At 32.9% G+C, this 18,704-nt stretch overlaps 1 protein-coding gene across 4 annotated transcripts in view; it reads right to left on the reverse strand.

Annotated features, from left to right (window-relative positions):
• Positions 1 to 17,989, reverse strand: part of LOC147071158 (b(0,+)-type amino acid transporter 1-like) — a 36,341-nt gene extending 18,352 nt beyond the window's left edge. The window contains exons 1-3 of one of the 4 annotated variants that reach the window (XM_085948387.1): positions 17,459 to 17,989; positions 1,157 to 1,368; positions 86 to 370 (exon numbers count right to left, since the gene is read on the reverse strand). In XM_085948387.1, coding sequence (XP_085804513.1) covers positions 86 to 370; positions 1,157 to 1,361 — 490 coding nt within the window. In that variant the 5' untranslated portion in view covers positions 1,362 to 1,368; positions 17,459 to 17,989. The remainder of the gene's footprint in view (positions 1 to 85; positions 371 to 1,156; positions 1,369 to 17,458) is intronic. The other 3 variants (XM_085948389.1, XM_085948388.1, XM_085948386.1) reach the window with 3 other exon arrangements.
• Positions 17,990 to 18,704: the final 715 nt, after the last annotated feature.

Consider the following 18,704-nt stretch of genomic DNA (forward strand, 5'->3'; position numbering starts at 1 on the left):
GGATAAAATAATATATACTTACCTAGGGATTAAAAGTATAAAAAATATTGTTGTTGAATTGTTATTTAGAAAAAAATGTAATTACCTAATGTTAAGAATCCAACAAGTTTCTTCAATGTATCTTGATAAAACTTAGACATTAAAGCATACCCAAACAGCGGCCCGATTGGCAGGATAGTATATTCGGCGAAAGTCAGCACGAGAACAGCGATTTCAGCTGGTTTCAATACCATAATGTAGACCCACGAGCAAATAAATGACGGAAGTGGGCCCCAATAAGGATGCATGCCACTAAATGCTTCTTGGTAATAGGCATATTCAGCCCCTGATTTAGGGACCACGGTCCCCAATTCAGCAAACGCCAATGCACCTGAAATACATGATATTTGTAATGTTATGTGGTAGGTACCTAGGTAATCAGTGTTTTTTTGTGAAATGATTCTACGTAGGTATCTAGGTATAAGAGAATATTATATTATTTCACACTTCTCTTTCTTTATGGAGATCATTCGTACTAGAGATAAAGTTATATCAGCACTTTGAATTATCTATATGTAGTACCTACCTAAGTAATTTCTTTTTTATATTATTATTTTATGAGTCACAAGTACGTTGTGACACAAGTGAAAAAAAATATAGGCAGATACATATTAATATTGAATGCGGAAATGATTTTTTGGGATTGCAATAACATTTCAATTTTGAGATAAGTCTTAGGTAGGTACTCGAATTATTATTAATTCTGAAGGTCAATTTCATAAATAAAATATAAGTAATATGAATTTATGTAATTAGTAATTTATTTACAGAAAATACTTCAAATACTACTCAAGTGCCTACCTACATATTTGCCTTTGAATATTTTATGAAATATAAAATTAATTCAATAATAATGTAAGTATTTATTTGTTATTAACCAGTTGTTATTGAACTCGCATATATTATAATCGTTGTGGTCAACCTTATATTCAGTGATATTTACAACAGTTACAAGAGAGATCTACGCACTGCATGCGTGGCAAAGGCACCATATTATATTGGGTAACTGGAGTGAGAAAAATAATAAGAACTTGAGGTTTTCATGTTGTCGTCTGCTTTGAGGCGCGATAGTATGAAATTAGGAAAATTACATTATAAATAGTGAAATTGTATGTACCGAATAACGAGATGAATCCGCAAACTACCCATATCACGATACAAAATCCCACAGAACCGGAGTGGGCTAGTGCAGGGGCAGGTGATACGAATATCCCTGATCCAATCATAACTCCTACAATCATACTGACTGCAGAGAATAGTCCCAATTCTCTCTTCAGCTGGACTCCACTTCCTGACGTAGAGTCATCGCTTTCTGAAGCCATTTTCTATCTGAAACAAAATTTTAATATTTAAGTATATAAATAAATATATCTAAAGGGAATTTCAAGTCTCATAGGTCAATTCTCTGTCATAGGTTAAGTCATGTAATTTAGATATTATAAAACTATCTTGCCTACGTAATAATAATTTTATGTATCATGTCCCTCAAGTTGTAGGTGAGGATTTGAATACCGCGTCTATAGATATCCCACCATATATCGTCAGGTGTTCGAATTTGGAACTAAGCTCATCTTAATATAAAAATTATGAAATGATATGTCAAATTTTATCATGTGGCGCCCTCATGGGCCCCACATCGTGAAGCGGACCCCCAGGCTAGGAGCTTTAGCGGCCCCCCTACCTATCGCTAAGGATAAAGGCAGTGTGATACTCTGAAGTACCGTTTTCCAAATGATGTACGCGGAAAAATGAATGTGTATATTTAGTGTTTTATTATATATTTTAATACATCCATTTGAATTATGGAAATGTCGAGTATTGATACATAATTCAAAATTGTATCGTACAACCACATAAATATCGTAAATAGGCAAATATTTTTAAATAAATTTACTATTAAATCAAATTTGTGATGTGTGTTTATCTCACTTATCTGGTCGACTCGTTCGCCGGGCCCCTCCTGAGCCAGGGCCCACAGGCTAGAGCCCAGTCAGACCCCCTTCTTGTGAGGGCCATGGGCGCCCTCACTTAGCGGACAACTTATAACAAAAATTTCACGTCGATTTTTCAATGTGTATGTATTTGATCAAAACAATGACCCCGATTGGTTGCCCAATAATGATTATTTATAGGTCGTTGTGCCAGGGTAAGCAGTTATTAACGGTATGGTCAATTAGACAATCAAGCAGGTACCATAAAGTGAGGCGAAGGCAACCAAACGAAACATCAAAAATGACGATTGATGATTTCTGTGATAAATAAACGGAACGAAAAGTAAAAAAATGTCTCGCCCTTCACCTCAATATATAAATAAATAAATAGAGAGATATAAATCAGTAGATTGCTATTAAAAACAATTAAAATACTTAAAATTCTACCCACTGATAATATGTTAAGTATACACATACATTCTTGCTCGTCGGTTTTGCTCAATCGAACATGTTGACATGGATGCATGCTCGTCGTTGCGTCCACACGCTCCAGCAGCTCGTCACAAGATGCTCAATCAAAGCGTCTCGAGCAACGAGCCATGAATTTCTCTCGAACATTGAGTAAAAATTACGGCCCTTGAATCTTTTTCGCATCGAGCCGTTTGCTCGATATCGAACAAAAAAGCATCGATCGAGATGGTACACACGTTGAGACATGTTCGAAATTCGAATGAGCGTAAAATCATCGAGCAAGAACGTGCGTGGGTACTTAGCAATACACTAGCGGGTGTAGGCCTTAGGGACTTGGAGGACAGAGGCACTTCTTGATTTTGAAGCCCACGATAAAAAATAAAACAAAACCACAAATTCCAACCACGCACCACCGTACTTATAGTAGAACATCTTGGCTACGATGTTATGGTGCTGTATGCAGATGTCAAGACTTTAGCGGGGGTTGGAACCGTAAAAAATACACATGAAAGTCCGGGGCGAAACATAGTTCCGCAGCTCACCGCCAACACATCCATGTACCCATGATAAGGTTATAGTTCAGGGATGGGGATACATCGTCGGTGACAGTCGTTGTTTTGTAAAAAAAGGCGAATTTTTATATAAATATATTATATTAAAATATTATATAATAATGCCTATTATAATGACAGTATTCTTTCTAAGCTTTATTATAAACTTGTTAGATATTTATAATCATCCACAGGTAATTAACAAATAAATGTCAAAAGTTAAAAATCCTCCTCCTGTAAAATAGCATTTTGGTTAATTCGCCCTTATTACAAAACAGCGACGACATGAGGTCAACGAGAGCCACATTCTGGATTTTCATATATATAAAGAGCCATACCATAGTCACGATCAAACGTAACATTAAAACAAAAATTCAAATTTAATTACATTTCTACACAAATCTCAATTGCAATATAAAGTATAAAAAATAAATAAGTATACTTACTAAAAAGTTCGATTCTTACTTTTTCAAAAAGATTTTTTCTTTTGGTTACAATATATGAATACATGTATTAAATAAGGCTCTAAGTACCAAAAAGTAGTATTGCCTGTAGTTACAAAATACCGAGTCATTGCAGTAAAATTGCATGAAGCAGATCTTTTGAAAAATGTGGTTTCACAGTGTGAAGGAATCACGGCAGCTTCTATAATTTTAGGTATTAAGAACTCGCAAGTGTCAACACACTATTGTCAGCCATTTTATATTGAATGCCGTTGACCACTGTAGTGCTACTTACACAATTATAAATAAAACACGCCAACGGACTTACAACGTCGACTGGTTTAAATATTTTGCAGTATTTTTTTGACTTGCTTGAGGCACTTAGACCATAGTTGAAGTTATTGGCGTTGGTATGTAGAACACTTTTCTATAAAAATGTCAGTTTTTATTTTTTTGGTACTTAGCGCCTTAATTAATACACGTATTCATATTTTCTCAGAAGTGTTTTCAAAATTATGAAGGTGTGTTCAATAATTATCATTGTTTTAAATTACCAAGGTATTTACATATTTTAAAGCGTTTCAAGATATAGGTACTTGTTCAGGATTGCACTAAAAGATATTAATATATTATAAATGTACCTAATAATCATTGGCATTGACATAAACATAAATACTATTACAAAACATAAATTATCATTATTGTACAGAGAAAATAATAAAACAATAAACATGCTTAGGTACATAGTGCTGGTGTGATAAGTTAAGAAGGAATGTCATCTCCTGAGGTCAACATAGATAACTCAGGTTCAAAATGATCAATGCGTCTTTCTGTTCAGCAACTTGACTATTGTGTATGATGGTGATCATCTCCAATGAATTTTATTTCCCACCTTAATCTATCAGCCAAATAATATACATACACATTGTGTACTCGTACACACGTATGCTGGACCAATGTTATGCTTCAAAGAGCCATGGGCTAATACATCGTGTCCAGAAATTTGTACGTATGCAGTTCGCCATTTCAACGTGAAAGGTTGTATCGGAAATATATGGTCGTGTATTAAAGACCGTCCAACGTCTTTGGGTCGTATAGTAGGTGCTGTGATAAAATTAATATCTAAATAAAACACGGTTCTTGTCGGTTTGCAGGAAGCCAGCAGCAAACAAATTTAAAAAAATAGCCGATATACTGGATTATTTGTTAGGTTAGGTTAGGAGATTAGCAGGGTTCGAAATGGACCGGAGCACACCGGAGCGCCGTTCCGGTTCGTGAAACGGGTAAAATTATCGCTCCGTCTCGTGGAAAAATATGTTGACGGCCTGAACTAGATATGCCATATAATAGAAAATCTAACACACTTATTTTTTTTATAAAATACGTACACGTAAAATTTAATAACTATGTAAATATCTTCAGAAAATTGTCGAGCGCTCCGGTTCGTAAACTTTTCCATTTCAAGCGCTCGAGGTTAGGTTAGGATTTAATAAAATTGGAACGTTATTGTCTGCAATGCTCTACAAACAACGCGTATTTTTTTCATCTCGGTGCTATGATGACCGTATAGTATACGGTCATCTCTTTCCGATAAGAAACCTCACGGCGAACCGTGCTACGGTGAAATGTAATACGTACAATTTATACGTAACCCTAATACATATTCTGGATAGTGAGCTAGCTACCTCAGCAAGGCGCGCACGCAGAAAAATGGTTTGTGGAGTCCATTTTGAAAAAAAACCATAATGTTTTTTAATGATTTTTAAGGCGGCGGAAGGAGCGGGATTAACAACATCTAGCTGGTGCCACTACTTCCATATTTACCCATTCTAGTCGTGGAATATAGCAATTTCCAGGAACATTCCCCATATCCAGACACTCTAATCGCATTGATCGTAAATATGTAGGTACCTAAATAAAATTCAATCGGTGCTGCCCAGCAACGATCGTTTGATTATTATGTTAGACCTACACGTGAACTCCAGTTCTTATCAATGCAGTATAATGCAAGGCAGAGGTATAAAACACTATTAACTGAACCCGTGTCTGCAAAACATTTTTACCTTGCGACACATTTGGGGAAGGGCCGGAAGGGGTACCTATTTGTTTCGTGGCACACCAAATGAAAATACCCTACAAATTAAATAATATGCTTTATATATGAATAAAAAATAAAAGTGTCTTTTAGGTAGGTAACAATAGAATAACATAATATATATATATATGACATAATATTATGATAAACTGCTTTGCTGAACCCTATACCAATCCTTATCATTGGCACTCAAATCGAGCGGGTCAACAACTTCGTCTATCCTGGACAACAAATGTCAATTATTGACGGTGATACGTATGACGAGATTACTCGCAGAACCAAACTGGTATGGAGTGCATTTGGTCTCCTGAATAGTATCTGGTAATGCCAATTGGGAGGGCGGTAACTATGTTCAACCAAATTGCTTCGGGTGTTGATATATTCCACTTCCATTCTTAAAATAGCGTCTCCGTAGCAAACTCGATGTACTTCTTTGAACTTATATAGATGTATAATAATAAATTGTATTGCTTTTGTAAGTCTATATTATGTTCTATTTTACAACGTTTTTATTAGGTCGTATTCTTATTTGTCCGGTGGTTTTTATCCGGTACACATCTTGCAATCGATTTTTAACTAACTTCCCGACTAGCTAGACATTTGAAACTTTAAGAATATATCAGAACACGATGCCAATGCATTTTTTAATACTTTTAGCCATCTTTAAGTAGAATTGAATTCATTTTTAGTTAATTCTGTTTTGTATGAAAAGTTATTTCGATACCATTATTGGTTGCTAGGGGGTCCCAGCAACTAAATTATTAAATAATATATTCGTGCGTTACTATGGAAATCAATATGAAATAACATTTCATTATTCAGTATTTCTATCAAGTACAATTTTTTTTGATCGTTTAAGACTTAAGTCAAGTTTATATGAGAAAATTTTAAAAGCGTTGTACATAAAAAGTTTTTTTTTATCTTTATTATTTATATTTTCATTTGTATCGCTTTTATTACTTTTTTCCCCTTCTGTATAATAATGTTTCATGTCATGTTGTGGACGTCAATGTGATGTCATGACTCAGCCTTTCTACCAGAGGCACATAGCGGAGAAATATGAAGCTTGCAATTTGAGACATTTTTTTGATAATTTACAATTTCAACTGTATTAATTAAATGTAAGTATCTGAAAACATTAAAAATAATTTTTTCAAAGAAGTCAAAGATAAACCTACAATTTAAGAAAAATGTTATAAAATGTGAATTTTGTTTACGTTCCCATCTTATTATAACATATATTTTATGATCATATTTATTATTAAAATTTAGTTCATTAAGTTTTCTAAGCATTGTCTAAGAGATTTTTGACTAATTTATAGTTTTCATATTTTTTTATAATAATTTTGAGACTCTTTTAAGACTGCGTATGGTACGTTGTTATGTGCTCTCAATTATTCTTTTCTATGGTATGGAAGTATGGACGCTAAACCAAGAGATGTCACGGAGACTTGAAGCTTTCGAGATGTGGCTGTATAGACGCATCCTCAAAATTCCTTGGACTGACCGGGTGACAAATAAATATGTTGATGTTCTCAATCGAATGGGGAAGGACCGAGAAGTTCTACGTAGTATCAAAATCAGGAAACTACAGTACCTCGGCCACATTATGAGAGGACAAAAATACACCATTCCCCAACTTGTCATTCAAGGAAAGATCAATGGGAAGCGTAGCAGAGGACGGCGCCGAATTTCGTGGCTTAAGAACCTCCGTGATTGGTACAAGTGTAGCTCCACTGAACTGTTCCGGGTAGCAGACGACAAAGATAAGATCGCCTTGATGGTGGCCGACCTCCGCTAGGGGATAGCACAATAAGAAGAAGATAATAATTAAAAAAAAACATCAATATTTCTTAAAATATAAATTTGAATAACTTGAAACCCATAGGGAAGCCCTAAAACCCGCTGGATAAACGAACAGATGAAGTTCGGTGGATATACGTGGCAGCAAAAAGGGAAAGGCAGAGGAAAATTGGTAGGTACTTAAGTAAATTATAAATATAATCTAGGTATATCAATCAATAGCAAATTAGTATTCCTATTGAATTTAATAAAACTGCAAGCATTACTGTCTCCAACACTCCTATATAGTATCGCTCCTATACCTCATATGCCTCAGTTGTATTATACCTACCTCCTATACCTCAGTTGAGGGATGGTCTAAAAAGATCGTGGCTAGGCGATGTGCGGATTGTGCAAATGTCGCGTGCCGAACGAAATATAATTTGTCATATAAATCCAACATGCGTCCATTTAATGTTCTATTTATTGTTCTATTAGTAACAATAATAATACATTCATTGACATGTTTTCTTTTTCAAGTAAATGGGTAACGTTTTTTAGTCATCTTTACACGATTTAAGAATTAATACCCCCGTCGCCATCACGAAACAAATTGACGTATTCACAGCTCGACGTTTGCTCTCCGATTGCCAGCGAGTCCATAATTTCGTCGCACCTATAGTTGAAAATTATTTGCCGTTTCACTGAAGTACCGTCTTAACAACGCGTTATTTTTTGATCGCAATGCTATACGACCACCTCTTTCCGGCACGACAGCTCACGTGGGCTGTGATACGGTGCAATGTAATACGTACAATTTACATGTAACCAACAATGGAATGATTCTTTGATGTACATACTTGTAATATTTTTGTAACTATAAGAATATTATGTACATATGTACAAATTTAAATGAAGGACGTTCTCTAGTGTTGCCACTGATACTAATAATTATTGATTACCTTTCCAAAACTTTCTGTTTATGTATCAGTCTGATCGCTAATCAGATCGAATTTTTAATTGCTAATCAATGGACTATCGAAATGTAAGTATGATAATGTTTTCAGAAATTAAACCCCGATATACATCTTTGGATCAATAATAATCTTTTCGCTACCTAATCATTTCGCGACATTATGAGTTTTCAAAATAAGAACCTAAAATGTATAAATCTTGTTTATATGTTTATATAAAATATGAATAATAATTAGTGAAGTACATTTTTTACTACATTTTTATTAGCTCGTATTCTTATTTGTCTGGTGGTTGTTTATCCAGTACAAATCTTGCAATCGATTTTTAACTAACTTCCCGACTAGCTAGACATTTGAAACTTTTAGAATATATTACCAGAACATGATGCCAATGCATTCCATTAATACTTTTAGCCATCTTTAAGTAGAATTGAATTCATTTTCAGTCAATTCTGTTTTGTATGAAAAGTTATTTCGGAAGAAATCCGTAATCCAATCCACTATTATTGGTTGCTAAGCGGGTGGTCCTAGCAACTGAAATATTAATATATGCATGCGTTACTATGGAAATCAATATGAAATATCAAAATGATATTTCAGTATTCTATATATTTTGTTTGTTTGTTTGTTTTTTTATTTACTTCATATCACGTACAAGTTTGAGCATATTGAGCATAATAATTCAACAGAAAATTTAAAAACGTTGTATATAAAAAGTTCTTTTTATCTTGCAATTATTTATTCAAAGCTTTTATTAAACTCTCTTCAACCTTCAAAGCTTTCAGAAGAACGTGGATCTATTACAGTTTGGCCGTTGATTTTTACTTTGTTCATTTTATAATTATATTGACAGTATGTTGTTGTCCATAATCCATTTTTTTAAATAATATGTCACTTGATAATATAACAATGTACGAGAGATGTGTCCCTAGGTAAAGTTCGGCTCTCAAGATGATTAAAAATACCACCCCCCACCATGATTAGCCTTTGTTTTATGTTATTTCATTACTTATGATGTTTTATTACGGATTGGCAAATAATTATATGATTGTATAGGTATAGTTAATAATTCATTAATCCATAGATTATATCAAATTTACTTAAGAATTCAAGAGCAATCTTGTTTGAACGCCATTACCAATTGACCAATAGTCAAGAAAAACAATGGAATTCCATTTAACACCATTATCAATACCTGATTTAAGAAGAAGAAAAACTAACTTGGAAATGGAATTTAATATTATCAATTTTATACTGTTATAATAATATACAATAATATATACAAACAGAACAGAAAAATGGTATGGGGGGAACCCATTTCAAAAATTGATCCATAATAATTTGTTATTAATTTTTTAATCTGAGGGAGAGAGCGGGGTTAACTAAATATTACAAGTGCTGCTAACGCTTGCATTTACCCGCGGACCTCCGCGCTTTTCCGGGTGTATAGTCTATAACCAGTATAACCAGACAATCCGCACTTTTAGAGTGTTCACCTATGAGTCAATGCTAGTTGTCGGATCCAAAAATGGTTATCGAATAAGCGTGGCTTAACGGTCATAATTATTCTTAGTGTCCGTTTGTGTCGTCCGCGCTGTCTTGCCTTTTAAGTATGGCGCATCGTAAAATTAAAAAAAATATTGGATGCCCCAGATATTTGCAGCAGTTTGTGTGCTACGGGTCTTCCAGTGGCCACAGGTCGTATAATGTCGAGGAACGGGGTCAACTCGTTCATAGACTATTGACAGCCAAATCTAAAGTTTTAAAGGTGTTTGTTTATTTTCAAGAACAGCCTAATATATTGCCATAGAAAACAATGAAGTTCTTGAAGAGTTTGGCCATTGCCGACTCAAGTAGAAAGCCTATAGGTACATTCATAACGACTGGTCCTACTATTTCCGCTCCTCTCGTTGTTGTCGATGTATGACCTGTCATTGTTCTATAGAGTGCTCATACTGACGCATCTGTCATGTTCACACAGGAAATGGTTTGATTTGGATAGATGAGTTACATGATAAATAATACACTAGCATTAACACACATTCTATAAATGTAATGCATAGATCAATCCTACATATTTTTTGGAAATCGATATTACCACCGGTTTTAGTGTGAAGGACTAGTCTGACTTTGACAGCTGATGAATAACAGGAATGTACATTATTTATTAATAGCACTGATAGTTATTAATTATATTTGATGTGAGAATTTTTTATAATTCAATTTGAAACGAGAAAGGGCGAATCAATATGTCAAGCAATCTGGGATCTGATTTTGACAGCTGAAAAGTGGACCACTCGTTGCTTGTGCAAAAAGTTATGCTCAGGCTTTATTAATCTAAAGATGGCGGTGGTTTGGCTCATCTGTGAAATACTGTGTGAAATATTTTAAGACTTCAAATAAACACATATTTAGAAAATGGCGGATACGTTGTACCTACAGAGTCGGTCCTGGCAAGTGTGAGACCCGATCGGAGCACATGAGCGAGGCTCCTAGGTATGGACCACGATTATTAATTTCAACTCCAAAAGTGCTGCCCCCCTCACCTAAATTAAAGTGATATTTTTCTTGCCTATTTGTCAACAAGTTATGCATGATTATTCAAATTTTAAGTCCTTAACATTTTCAGAAACAGAAAAATGGAAAAACAGGAAAGTACTGGCAGATTGTATTCGTCCAACGGTATTTTTTTGTACTGTATCTTAGATGATGCTGATGAGATATTGAATGTGTTTTTAGAAACTTCTTTTTCAATTTAAATTTAGTTCTCAAATAGGTTTATTAAAAAAAACGTCATACTCGATATATTACCGAGAATTTATTCTATGATTCTACTGCACAAGGGCCTGAAGTCACTTAGAGTGTGGGGCCCAATCGGTCTAATCGCCCTAATGTCAGCGCTCTATTGGCGAGCCAAAGTCCGATGACAATAAATCGTCCGATTTGTCTATGCTCTGCTACTGATCAACGAACGAATAAAAAAGTCGAGCTGTCAAAAGTTGCGATTATCGTAATGTCTTCCGATAATCCTATAATTTTGTGTTATTTATATGTAGACTTGCATAAAATAATATAGCAGTGAAAACAACACAAGTTTTACGTTTTCTTTTATGAATTCCATAAATACAAATAAAAAAATAATTGTTAAATCTCTCATTTTCTAATGTGTAAATTAAAAAATTAATCAATGAAAATGTTTAAAACAATTAGAGCCCATACGCACTTGCGGCAGGCCGCGTATTTTGTATGCAAATTCTTTACACCATACGCAATATTTGTTAATATGCATACAAAAAACGATAGGCGGCAGGCCGCTGCGGCTAGTCGCGATGCGGCCTGCCGCAAGTGCGTATGGGCACTTACAGATTTTTTGCGGTCCGAATGATTGCGTATTAATGTCAAATCGAATTTACATAGTGATCGGCGGACGAAGTCTGGCAACTCGGAGAGTAAAATATCAAACAAGTTTGTAATCCAACGAGGCTGGTCTGCGGATTAAAAAGTCCGCAGATCTGGGGTGCTCCAAGCGAAAAAAAAGTCCGAAGACTGTAAATCGTCTGACTTGCGTGCCGGAGCGCCGGCATAAGACCGGCCTGACGGTGAATCCCCGTATATGTATACCCAGATAGTTAATTAAACTTATATCAGGAATTATTACGTTATCTATTTAAGTAGTAATAGTTTATGAAATAGAATTTAATCAATAATCATAAAACACAAAACTAATAAATCACTACATACCATCACATACTTACTAAGTCTTCTTATCGACGTCACTGTCTTATTTTCTTTTTTCATAAAACTGGTTTTTACGTCTCTTTGTACGAATTGATAATAATTGATTATCGTTTAAATATTTGATGTTGCTAAGTGAACAATGATTTTTTTATCGTTCATCTTTTATCTTTTAAGATATTATTATAGAACGTTTTGACGACATTAATAATTCTTATATCTCAATTATTAAATTTATAAATTTTAATCAAAACTTATTGAAGGCCACTCGTCATTGCCATATTAGTATATTAAAATTAGTGATTTGGCATTCCTGTATTTTGCCGGGATAAAAATAACATCGCTAGTTATTGCAATCCAACTAATTATAATAATGTAAACACCTTCTAAAATGAAATAATTACCAGTTAAAAAGAACTTTTTATATACAACGTTTTTAAATTTTCTGTTGAATTATTATGCTCAATATGCTGAAACTTGTACTTACTTGATATGAAGTAAATAAAAAACAAACAAACAAACAAATATAGAATACTGAAATGTCACTTTGATTTCCATTGTAACGCACGTATATACCTATTAATAATTTAGTTGCTAGGACCACCCCCTTAGCAACCAATAATATTGGATTGGGTTACGGATTTCTTTCGAAATAACTTTTCATACAAAACAGAATAAACTGAAAATGAATTCAATTCTACTTAAAGATGGCTAAAACGTTTTTTAATTTTCTGTTGAATCATATAAACTTGACAATTCTGTGTATTAATAATTTAGGACAAATAAGGCAATTGTCAACAAATCATTTTTTTGCTATTTTGCAACAAACAAACAAACAAATATAGAATACTGAAATGTCATTTTGATTTACATAGTAACGCACGTATATATTAATAATTTAGTTTCTTTTATTTTGTTAACTGTCAATTCATGGTGGAACTGCATTGTATTGTTGTTTTTATTTAATAAAACGCAATTTTTTATAGTACTTATTCCACTTTAATTAATATATTAGGACCGGTTTCGTCCGCCTCAGTGGGACATTTTCAACTGAAGTTGATAATGCAACTGAAGTTGAAAATGTCCCACTGAGGCGGACGAAACCGGTCCTAATATATTAATTAAAGTGGAATAAGTACTATAAAAAAATTGCGTGTTATTAAATAAAAACAACAATAATTTAGTTGCTAGTACCCCAGACCTATAGCAACCAATAATGGTATCGAAATAACTTTTCATACAAAACAGAATTAACTAAAAATGAATTTGATTCTACTTAAAGATGGCTAAAAGTATTAAAAGAATGCATTGGCATCGTGTTCTGATATATTCTAAAAGTTTCAAATGTCTAGCTAGTCGGGAAGTTAGTTAAAAATCAATTGCAAAATTTGTACTGGATAAACAACCACCGGACAAACAAGAATACGAGCTAATAAAAACGTGGTAAAATACAAAATATTAAACGATACGTAATGATCCTAATAAGTATGACCGTTATGCCACGCGCATTCGATACACACTTGTTAATGTGACAGATCACAATAAATCATAGGTGAGCATCTGTAGTAATGGCCGTAAAAAGTGTATGGATATAGATAATGTACCTGGAAATGGTTCCATTAATAAACAAAACGGTGACAAAACAGAACATGAACAAAACAGAACAGTCTGGGGGAGAATAAAACATTCATTTTTGCCGTATCTATTTATTAATTAAATACTTGTAAAACTTAAGTTTATAAACGAAATATATAATAACGGAATGTTTTGCCTGAAAGGTCATAGTTATATTTATCGCTGTTCTGTTTTGTCACTGTTCTGGTTTTTTAAGTTCTGTTTTATCATCGTTCTGTTTCTTCATGTTCTGTTATTATAAATCATGTTCTGTTCTGTACGGTTACCACCGGAAATATGCAGGGGTCCGTGGCTGAAGCAGCCGGAAGCTAAATAGCAGGCGAAGAAAATGCGAAAATCAGTGGCACAATATGCTAGATTTTGTTAAACTCGCCCCCTCCCCCACATAAAAATAAAAAATAATATATTATTAGGTATATTTTTTCGAAATGCATCCCCCTATAGGTACCATTTTATGTGTGCAGGGCGGGCCTTAGTAAACGTAAAGATTTCCGCCTAAATTGACAGTTTTTTAATGCAATTCTAATAAGTGAGAATTGCCTTAATATTCCGGAAACTATGGTGTACTTATTTGTTTCCAAACAAACATATTACGAAAGTATCACATTTAATTAATTACTTACTCACATAATTATCAATATAAGTACCTAATTATTGAGTAAAATTACTGTATTTTAGAGTAGGTATATAAATATTTTTGACATACTTCTTTTGTGTTGAAATATAATGTGTACATACAAAAAAATAATATCTACTATTTTCCTAATATTGTCGACACTGCAAATAATTTGAAGAGAAAAAACGAAATGATTCTAATAAGATCTCTTGTCTTCCAAAATTTGAATTGTGGCGGGAAAAGAAACTCAGGGCCTACACGGATTTGAAGTGTGGTCTTAGAACCGGAAGTTGAGTGTCACATGGGCTGCAAATGAATAACATAATTATATTAATAATTTACATAATTATTATGTTATAATTAGTGTTTTATGACAATGCATAGGGTTACATAATATGTAAACACCGTGACATAGTTAGCCATGAGCTTTCTTATCGGAAAGAGATAACCGTATACTATAATGAAAACCTAACCTAACCTAACCTAACAAATAATCCAGTATATCGGCTATTTTCAAAATTTGTTTGCTTCTGGCTTCCTGTAAACTTTAAAGTGTAAACTGACAAGAACCGTGTTTTATTTAGACATGAATTTTATATCAGTACTATACGACCAACAGAGTTTTTAAAATACGGGCATATATTTCCGATATAACATTTCACAGTAAAGTGTGATACGGCGATCTGCATACGTGCAAGTTTCCGGACATGTATGCATAGTACCTACCCACAGAACAGATTATTGTGTTCCCTGACGGTAGCCTGTCATTGATGACTCAACTCAACTTTCAATATTATATAAAACAGCTGTTGCAGTGAGATAAATATTTTTAAAGATATTTTTTTTTAAATAAATAAATACCCACAAATAATCATTAATTATAATTATAATCAGTTTTACCACTCAGCTATTTATTACCACGTTTAATATTGTTTAAAAAATCCAAATGGTCGAATTAAACATCACCTTGATAATGAACACATGAGATTGCTCAGTATTTAGTACAGTCAGCTACTGCAATATGTAAACATTGTAAACAATCTGATTGAGTTATAGGCACATACCTATAATTATATATGTTTAAAACGGAGCATGTTTTTGCTTAGTGACTGGTAAACTGTTGATTGTTTATTTTTGGAGGTTGAAAACAATTTTTCGATAATATTTGTCATAATGAACATAATGACATGATTTTTCCTGTTCTAATATAGAGTAACATTAGGATTGAAAATGTTTTTTTTTTTTTTTAATATTGGATACGAGTTTGGGATATTCAAAATATGTGAATTGAATATGTGATTTTGCCATATTCAGTATTCTATCATCTTAGGATTAATCTAAACTCGAACATATCTACCTACATATTGTTATGGATAGTTTTCACATTGAAAATGATTATAGTCCGGTTATAACTTCCAAACCTGCAAATATTACCCTATACACTGGAGGCTTTACACATACAAAGTGCTAGTGTAACTATATAGATATATAGGGCATATACCTAGGTGCAAAACACCCGGGCGGTAGTATTCAGGGGACGGCAAAAGCCAGACAAAAGATTTTTAATGATATTATTAATTAAGTATATAAAATAACTCTATGAAGAAAAAAGTCGCCTGTGGAGCAATTCTCTTTCGTGTCATTAAATATCTGTAATTTAAGACACTTTATATTATTATTCAGAATTTTATAGGTATTATTTAATTAATTTAATAGGTAAAATACTATTAAAATGGCGGAAAATTTTTAACGATATCGAAAAATGTTTCAAATAAAAGTCGAGGAACATTAAAATTACCAATTTAACACTGTCTATACAAAGTGTACAGGTAAACAAGTAAAAAATATCATCTACGACTACTTAGTAAAAGAATAGAAAGTTTTTGATAATGATGATGATGTTCTATGAATGATCTATTTGAATTTTCAAAAAGTCCTAGCAATGTGCGAATTGCGAACCCTTTTGTTTAACTAATAGTCGGCCTATCTATAGTGTCGTGGGTCCCAGGCTCAAATCCTGTTTCTGACAAGTAACTACACATATTTTTTTTAATTCGTATATGAGTCAGAATATGGACCTAATAGGTTGAGCAAGTGGCTGTTATACATTTCTCGTAAAAAATCTGTTAATACAAACCTCCACTCTGTGGAGGCCCATATTATGATCTTATTAGGATCGGACATGGTCGGGGGAAAACATATACTATTTAAATATATTATTAACTAAAGCTGAATCTATTTTGTATCTTCGTAATAAATGTTTTGTGTGTTGACTACATGGCACAAAAAATAACACGGTTTCCTGCTTATGTCAGATGAGGTCACATTAATATCTACTTACATATTACGATTTATATTTATTTATCAAAAATTTGTTGGTAAACATAGTATTATAGGTTGTGATAATAGAGATATAATATAACACGTTATTTTTACGATGATTGGTTGTTAGGCAATCAATCAAACTCACTGAGGCACATCACATTGATTTAATATAGGTGGTATTAAAAAAAACAACGTGCCAATTTAATTCGCAATCCTCAACCCTTGCAATAAAAGACTACCGTTCTACTACTACACTGTGGACGCAAATGACATTGTTTTTAATTCTTTTATCATCTACATACCTATGTACCGGTGGCGTGCGGTCCATAGATGCTGTGGATGCAGCACATATCATATTTATTCCCAAAATATTTATATGGTAATTTAAATATCCACAAAACAAATAGACAAATTTTAATTCGACACTGCTCCATTTAATGGCAAATGAGCTATGGTGTGGGATTTGCTATTTTTGTTCATAATTATTTTTATATTTATTATATAACAATATAATAACGTTGTCAACTTAAAATTTCATTATGAAACCAATGACAGAACCATTACGTTTATTTGTTAATTGAGTATTCCATTAAAATAATGAATTTCAAAATTAAAATATAAACACACGCTTTTAAAGAGCATGACAGATCTTAAAAGACAACGCACGCCATTGCTATGTAGTACCTGTCTAAATTTATTGATCGACATAATCTAACTACAATAAAAATATTGGAACGTGTAAAATTTAAAAATACATGAATACAATAATATCTGTAGCAACTACCGACTGATAATAATTACTAACATAAAAGCACGTGTTTGTTATATATTATGTATAACTAAAAACAGGTATTTACTCACCTACCTTTCGTTATAAATAGAGCCTTGAAGATTATGTAAATAATAAAATATCCAAGAACACACTGTATTTATAATAAAACAATAATTATGTAGATATGTTTTTAAAACATTCACTCTCACTGCACGTTTATTTAGTTTGAACACTATTGTTTAAAATTCTCTTAAAGAAGTCTTATAATATAATCAACTTTGGTTCCTACACATTAAAAAAAAATACACTCTTACATTCCGTGCGTAGTTTAACACATATTGATTTGTTTAATTCATTTCAATTTATAAAACAATTCATATCTCATCTGCAATTTGTCTGGCAGATATTTATTTTCATTTGCACATCTTTTATTTGAAGAAACACGTTGTAATACTGCGTTTGTGTATTTTTTTACATAAATCTATCGTTCGCATTTGATTGACGCGATGTTTTGTCAAATAATTTGACGATTATTTATTCAATGTCGAATATTATTGACCAAAAGAGCTCCATTTTACGTAAACATGTCAATACCATTGAGTTGATAAAGACTGAATGATAAAAGTGTTTCGTTTGGCGCCGCGAACCGCTGCTTGCGGTTGGGCAACATTGAATAAATTCATTTTGTACGGCATTGTTGGGCACTACATCTTTATTCTTACATTATTTACCTTTATTATCATTATCAGACTAAAGTCAGTGTTTTCTGAATATATTTATTAGAGTCATGCCCCTTCTGTTTTACAAAAAAATCGCTGTGATGTACCCCCTCATATTTTTTTTAAAAATATAATATACTTACTTATTGCATATTGAATTAAAAATAATAGCAAGCATTATATCTCGTTTACACGCGCGTATTATCGCAATCACAATAAGAAGTGCAAATTGCAAGATTACACGCATAGATCCATATAGCTGATAATATCATGGATCGCTTCTGAATTTTCACGCTGAAACTTCTGCGATATCTGCGCCTGCGCAGTTGAAAGATAGTGGCGAATAGGGAATCCAATCCCGAACCAAAATTCTGATCCCGGGATTGGCATTTTTTCCATTGTTTATATAAAATTTTTATATTTACAAATAGCATTGATAAAATTGGTCAAAAATAAATCTAGTATAATTTATACTATTTAAGACATTTTTATTGTTAATATTGTATACGCTCAATCTTGGAAATACACAAGTTTAACGGAGTAAATAATATTGTAATATAAATAATAATGTGAATATAATAGGAGATTGCTGTTTCTGATAGTAAAGACTTAATGA

This window comes from Rhyacophila brunnea, unplaced genomic scaffold (genome assembly GCF_057557595.1).
Source record: "Rhyacophila brunnea isolate RB1 unplaced genomic scaffold, BYU_Rbru_1.0 scaffold_20, whole genome shotgun sequence".
NCBI lineage: Eukaryota > Metazoa > Arthropoda > Insecta > Trichoptera > Rhyacophilidae > Rhyacophila > Rhyacophila brunnea.